The sequence below is a fragment of the Colletotrichum orchidophilum genome (genome assembly GCF_001831195.1).
Source record: "Colletotrichum orchidophilum strain IMI 309357 chromosome Unknown Scaffold_4.1, whole genome shotgun sequence".
Taxonomy (NCBI): domain Eukaryota; kingdom Fungi; phylum Ascomycota; class Sordariomycetes; order Glomerellales; family Glomerellaceae; genus Colletotrichum; species Colletotrichum orchidophilum.
Window position 1 is genome coordinate 523,087 of NW_019172960.1, and position 6,435 is coordinate 529,521.

Here is a 6,435-nt window from a genome sequence, read left to right on the forward strand (position 1 = left end):
GGAAACGCCAATGTCAATGCCTCGAGACTCGCTCGAGAAACGTGGAGTTATTGTGGAATTGTTCTCAAGTAACCAGGACAGATGATTTGTCCAGACATGGTCACGTCAATTTTTCCAACGGACCTAACAGGCATACCCTTGAGTCATAAACCTGACCCTGGGGAGCGACCAGCCGGCGCAGCTCCGCAATCATCAACGGATGGTTACCGGATAGACACGTCGATGGCACGGTAACATTCGCCGGGTACACAGCCATCCCCGTTGGCGAACACGGTGGACCGTGGACGGTTCAATGTTGGGTTGAGGCGCAGAGAGCTTTTGACGTTCGTCCCCAGGCTCCTAGCAGACCAGAACGTAACCGACCATGCATAAATGTCTGACATTCCCTCATCGCCCATTTTCGTTTCCCCTCTCTTCTAGCTGGGGTAGGCAGTTAGTTAGTGGTTGTCCGACAAGTCGTGCGTTGCTGGACCGGCGCGCTGGTAGCTTACACGCGCATTTCTAAGTGCTTACGCTGCTGTGTGACACCACCACTACCACCGCCACCATCTCCTCCTCGTCTCCCGCGAACCCCGCGAGAAGTACTTGGTCCGTAGTATATGAGGATTCTCGGCACCCCACCAAGCTGCCGTCATGTTGCCGTCCCCTCCGGAGCTTTGAGGACGGGCGACCTGGGGCGGAGAACAAGGATTTCTTTGGGCCGCGTGTCTAATCATTGGCACGTTTTCTTGGATGGGAGGCCCTGCTAACTCGCCAAGAAGCTTGGAGGGGGATTAATGTCCGCATTATTGACATTCGATTTTGACTGAGGGAATTTGGGGGCTGCATACAAAAAGGTAGATGATCCTGCTGCCACATGGAATCAGGCCCGCCATAGCCTGCCCTCCACTCGTATCGTCCAGTGCCATTGAGGAGGTTTCCAAAACGGCCCTGACGTGCAGATATCACGCATATTGGTTTTCAAGCTCGTGCGTTGTTTGGTTTAGAGGAAGCATTCCCAGATCGCCGAGCCGTGGGTTCCTAAACTTTATTTCTAGAACGAGTGGAAAGATCGCTGCGTTGTCTTAGCCATGCTTGTCAAGTCGAGTCTCGCCCTCGCCTCCGCGGCCCTTGTTTTGGGTGCCCCCTCCTCCTCCTCCTCCTCCTCCTCGTCACAGCCCTATGAGGATACCTACGATTATGTAAGTTGTGCTCAGCTCTGCTCTCGGACGCTTGCGTTGCTTTCTATACGGGGTCTTTCTGTCGTTTGGACCTGTTCGCTTCTCTCCCTTCCAATTTCGATGCGGCGGCCTGGCGGGTAACCCTTAGTGATACGGATACACTAACTTTTCCACCCCAGATCGTCGTTGGTGGTGGCACTGCTGGAGTAGCCGTGGCGGCTCGCCTCAGCGAGGGACTCCCTGCCTCAAAGATTCTTGTCATCGAGGCGGGACCCGCAGTCTGGGATGAGCCTAAAATCAATGTCCCCGGTATGAAGGGCTCGACACTGGCCACAAAGTATGACTGGAACTTCACCACCGTGCCGCAGACAAACGTCAATAGCCGGACATTCACGGTCAACCGGGGCAAGGTCCTCGGCGGCAGCTCCGCACTCAACCTCATGACGTACGACAGGGCTGCCGTGGCCGAGTATGACAGCTGGGAGGCCCTAGGCAACCCCGGGTGGAACTGGGAGACGATGATTGCCGCCATGAAGAAGTCGGAGAACTTTACTGGCGTCAACACCGATACGTACGGCTCCGAGGGCGTCGGCGATAGCGGTCCGGTCAAGGCCGTCATCAACCGCATCATTCCCGAACATCAGAAGACGTGGATCCCGACAATGAATGCCCTCGGTATCGAGACCAACTTGGAGTCGCTCGGTGGAGATCCTCTTGGAGTGATGTACCAACCCAGCAGCATTGACCCGACTCACTACAACAGGTCCTACAGCGCCAATGCCTATGTTCCCATCGCCGGCCCCAACTTGGAAATCCTGTCCGACACTACGGTTATCAAGGTCAACCTCGTAAAGGCAGCAAGCAACTCGACTGTGCAGAGGGCCACGGGAGTTACTCTTTCAGACGGAACCATCATCTCAGCTCAGAAGGAGGTCATCTTGTCTGCTGGCTCCATCCAAAGTCCAGGCTTGTTAGAGCTGTCCGGCATTGGCCAATCTTCGGTACTCAACGCGTCCGGCATCGAACAAGTCATTGACCTCCCCGGTGTCGGCGAGAACCTCCAGGACCACCTCCGCATTCAAAGTTCCTACCAGCTCAAGGACAACTACACCTCCTTTGACATACTCCGCAGCAACGCCACTTACGCCGCGGAGCAGCTGGCTCTCTGGAACGCCGGCGAAGTCTCGCTCTACGACTACACCGGCAGCGGCTACACCTTCACGACCTGGGCCCAAGCCATCGGTAACGACTCTCGTCTGATTTCACTCGCTCACGAAGCAGCCGGCGAAGACCCTGGTGTCGTCGACCAGAAGAAGTTGGAGTTTATCACCGACCCTTCCATCCCCCAGCTCGAAGTCATCTTCTCTGATGGGTACACCGGCGTCAAGGGCTACCCCGCGTCGACCTCCCCTCTCTTCGGCGAAGGGTTCTTCTCCCTCATCTCCGTCATCATGCACCCCATGAGCCGAGGCAACATCCACATCAACCCTTCCAACACCACCGGAAAGCCCGTGATCAACCCAAACTACTTTGCGCACGAACACGACGTCGAGGCAGCGACCCAAGCCACCAAGTACTGCCGTAAGATCGCCACTACCGAGCCGATGAGATCCATCTGGGACAGCGAATATGAACCTGGACTGGATGCTGTCCAGACCGACGAGCAGTGGAAGCAGTTTGCCCTCAACACGACGCTGAGTATCTTCCATCCCGTCGGCACCTGCTCGATGCTGCCAAAGAAGGATGGCGGTGTGGTTGACAGCAATCTCAAGGTGTATGGTACATCTAACCTGCGCGTTGTTGATGCTAGTGTCATCCCTCTGCTCATTTCTGCACATGTACAGACTGCTGTCTATGGCATCGCGGAGATCGCAGCCGAGCGTATTATCGCAGACGCATAGAAGTGACCAAGAGGCGAAGCATGCATAAGTTGATAGATGGTTACTTTACATAGACCAGCGCTGCATGGTATTTTCTTCATTCTAATGATAATTATCTAAAGCAGACCGTGCGCTGAAGTATCTGACATGCTGCATTGATTCTTAGAGTCCGTGACAGGCAAGTCATTCCAAGTGAAAGAATATCAGATCAATATAGTAGATGTGTCGTGTGAGAATCTGCGCAAATGTAGACAGACAAGCTCTCCACGGTGTCTTGATATGCACGCACTTGATCATTAGCAGTTCAATATCCGTGGGGATTAGAAATGCTTGTTTCCCTGAGCTATTCGATGTTCAAGCCAATAGCATTGCGGGACTCATAGTGAATGCGTCACATGAAGCTCTCTAGATACCTCCATTGGCTCAATTGTGCACGCTAGACTATGAGTGATAATTGGCTATCGTGTTGCTGACTTCAATGTTAGGACCGATTGAGCCAATCTTGTTAAAGGCTCAATATGCATTTTTCGTTCAGCTGCCTCGTTTCTTTCCCCTCTTTTAGACGCACGTCACTTGAGAACTTTCATTGTCTTCACTAGTGACTTGAACTTTGGTGGGAATATTGGCCTCTAACGCTCTTCAAAATGCGGCTTCTCCACACGTCTCGACTAGAGGTCGAAAGTTTTCCCTCAGATGTCCCGATCCACGCGGTTCTTTCTTACACCTGGGACGATGAAGAAGTCACGCTCCAAGACCTTGAGCAGAAGGACGTTGCAGTAGGCTTAAAGGGCTTTGCAAAATTGAGCAAGAGCTGCGAGGCTGCCGCCGCAGCTGGATTCGAATACCTCTGGATCGACACTTGCTGTATCGACAAGACTAGTGGCACCGAGCTGTCTGAGGCCATTAACTCCATGTACCGCTGGTATCGAGAATCTGCCATCTGCTACGTTTTCCTTCCCGATGTTTCGCAATGCGACAAGGACTCCGTCTCGACCTCCTTTCTCAAACCAGACACCATTCGATGGTTCACCCGAGGTTGGACTTTACAGGAGTTGTTGGCCCCGGACAATGTTGAATTTTTTGACAAAGACTGGCAATGGATTGGCTCGAAAGGAGATTTTGCCGCCGAAATCAGCGCTACAACCGGGATACCCAGACACATCCTGCTTGACCCAGAACAATTCTCGACAGTTCCGGTGTGTCAAAGAATGCAGTGGGCGGCTTCACGTGTGACAACGCGACCAGAAGACGCGATCTACTCACTCCTTGGGCTGTTCGATGTCAACATACCCCTTCTATATGGAGAAGGAAGATCCAAGGCTTTCAAGAGGCTGCAAGAAGAGACTGTCAAGTCCATAGAGGATCCATCCATCTTCCTATGGACATTATCAGGAGACAAACTCCCCGAGGATCCAAGTGAAGTCTTTGGCGGACTTTTGGCGGATGACTTGTCTTACTTCGCGAAACTGGACTTCCCCAGCGAGGTGACCAGAACGTTATCGCAAGATCGTGGGCCTCATTTTATGCCCTTGCAAGACACGGCGATTGTCTTCACCAGCGTCGGGGCGAGAGTCAAGCTTTCGTATATTCCTGTTCCAGGCGACTCTTCGGATACTCTTTTCTTCGTACCCATGGCACGCGCTGCCGGATTTACAGCTGGCATTCTCATGCAACGCATTAGCTTGGAAAAGCCCTTGTTCTCTCGCATCGTCTGCCACAGAACCTTCTGGATCGGATCAGAAGGAACTCAAGAGTTCATCCCAAACCAAGTTGACTCTTTCCCTCACTATAAAAGTCCTTCATCAAAGCTCATACTTGACCGGACTCGCAAAGTTGCGGCGAACCGAATCTATATCACTCGATTCCATCTTACGCCCGAGTCGTCGCTTTTCACAACAGCTGAATTTGGTCTGTCTCTTGCGGCGGGCATCAGACCGCAGTCCGAAGGCAGAGAAAAGTTTCATCTCGTAGTTTTAGAAAATTCTCTTGGCTTCCAAAAGGAAAGGGTTTCGGACAATATCGTCCAAAAAGGTCATCTTGGGCAAGGGTTTCCAGAGAGTCAACCAATTCCGACAATTGACTGGGCTGCACCACTGCGGCAAGACGTTGCTAACCCCCAAGGTCTTCTCAACACTCGCGCTTCTCGCGATTGCGGGGCTCTTGGAGTCTTGAAACTGGCGTTTGGCTACTACCAACACACAACGATCAATACGGGATGGGGGTTGAGTACGGAAACGAAGTTGAAAATCCTTGGGACGTTCTGCTTGGTCGTTGGCCTGGAGGTCAAGCCGAGGACTTTGCTCGGGACCCCGTCAGCATTCATGACTCCCTGCGTCGGGATCACCAGGGACGACGACATTAGAGAAGCAATAGCGAGTTTCAACTACGAGGATCTTGGGAACACTCTCTGGTTTCATGACCATCGAGTCACCGGAGAGGCTCCCAACTATTTCCGCTCAAGCAAGAAAATCAAAATCAGGTGCTGTTTGAACCAGATCAAGAGGTTGTCTGGAGCTTGGTATGATATAGATCTATCATGGAGCTGTGGATGCTAGGGGTGGTGTCAGAAAATGAGTCGAGGATCCGAGCGATGGACGAGCTCGGCTAGGCTAATTCTCGACTCTCTTGTTCGGGTTCGCTTGCCAGGAAGGCGAAAGATTCATCAACGGTAGGAGACAGCAGATCGATGATCGTAATATAACAGAGTTTCAGCTGGCTAGAAGATGCCAAGGCCAAGGGGAGAGCCCATTAGAACGAAACAATCCATGGCGAATTTCTCGCTACCTAGGCCGTCGTCACGCATCACTGCTGTGAGATGAATGGCATTTGGCAAGGTCTAGTCCATGATCAGGCTTGCTTCGCTGGTGGATATGCCCAACCGTGCTGCAAGGATCTGTTCCAGATCCGGACGTTCCTCCTAATGAAGCAGCTTGTGTGATTGCAAAGCGCGACAAGCGAGAGATGTCCGTCCGCCGTCATTCTTTTGAATGAACAAGGCTGTCGAGTGGAGTGGGAGCTCGTTGCAAAATCTTGGCTTGACAGTTGATCAACGCAACAGGGAGCTGGCTTGATCACCAGATCTCGTCAGCGAGTCAAGTGCTGATCAAGCGGTATCTAGTATAACATCAATCAAGACCCCTGAGTGAGATCTGGGCGTCAACATGCGGGTGATTTTAGTGCTGTTCAGTCAGGGCTGGCCCCTGCTAGGTCTCCCTCGTGCCCCGCGTGACTTGTAGGTTCTCTGACTCGTTCACTGTCCAATGGTAATAGTAGATTGGTACGGATACATGTACTGGATATCCGTACTTACGCACATATCGAGTGTCTCTCGCCAGCGACAGGTCCAAAAGTGTTCGGCCGAGAGAAAGGGGAACTGCTGAAGGGCTAAACATGCC

The 6,435-nt window shown here is 52.5% G+C and overlaps 2 protein-coding genes across 2 annotated transcripts; both read left to right on the forward strand.

Annotated features, from left to right (window-relative positions):
* Positions 1-1,070: 1,070 nt before the first annotated feature.
* CORC01_00819 (GMC oxidoreductase) lies at positions 1,071-3,061 on the forward strand (the record flags this gene model as incomplete). Its single annotated transcript, XM_022612475.1, has 2 exons — positions 1,071-1,181; positions 1,340-3,061. The coding sequence occupies 2 exons, from the start codon at positions 1,071-1,073 to the stop codon at positions 3,059-3,061; spliced, it is 1,833 nt and encodes a 610-aa protein (XP_022481092.1).
* Positions 3,062-3,684: 623 nt separating this feature from the next.
* Positions 3,685-5,595, forward strand: CORC01_00820 (uncharacterized protein; the record flags this gene model as incomplete). Its single annotated transcript, XM_022612476.1, has 1 exon — positions 3,685-5,595. The coding sequence occupies one exon, from the start codon at positions 3,685-3,687 to the stop codon at positions 5,593-5,595; it is 1,911 nt and encodes a 636-aa protein (XP_022481093.1).
* Positions 5,596-6,435: the final 840 nt, after the last annotated feature.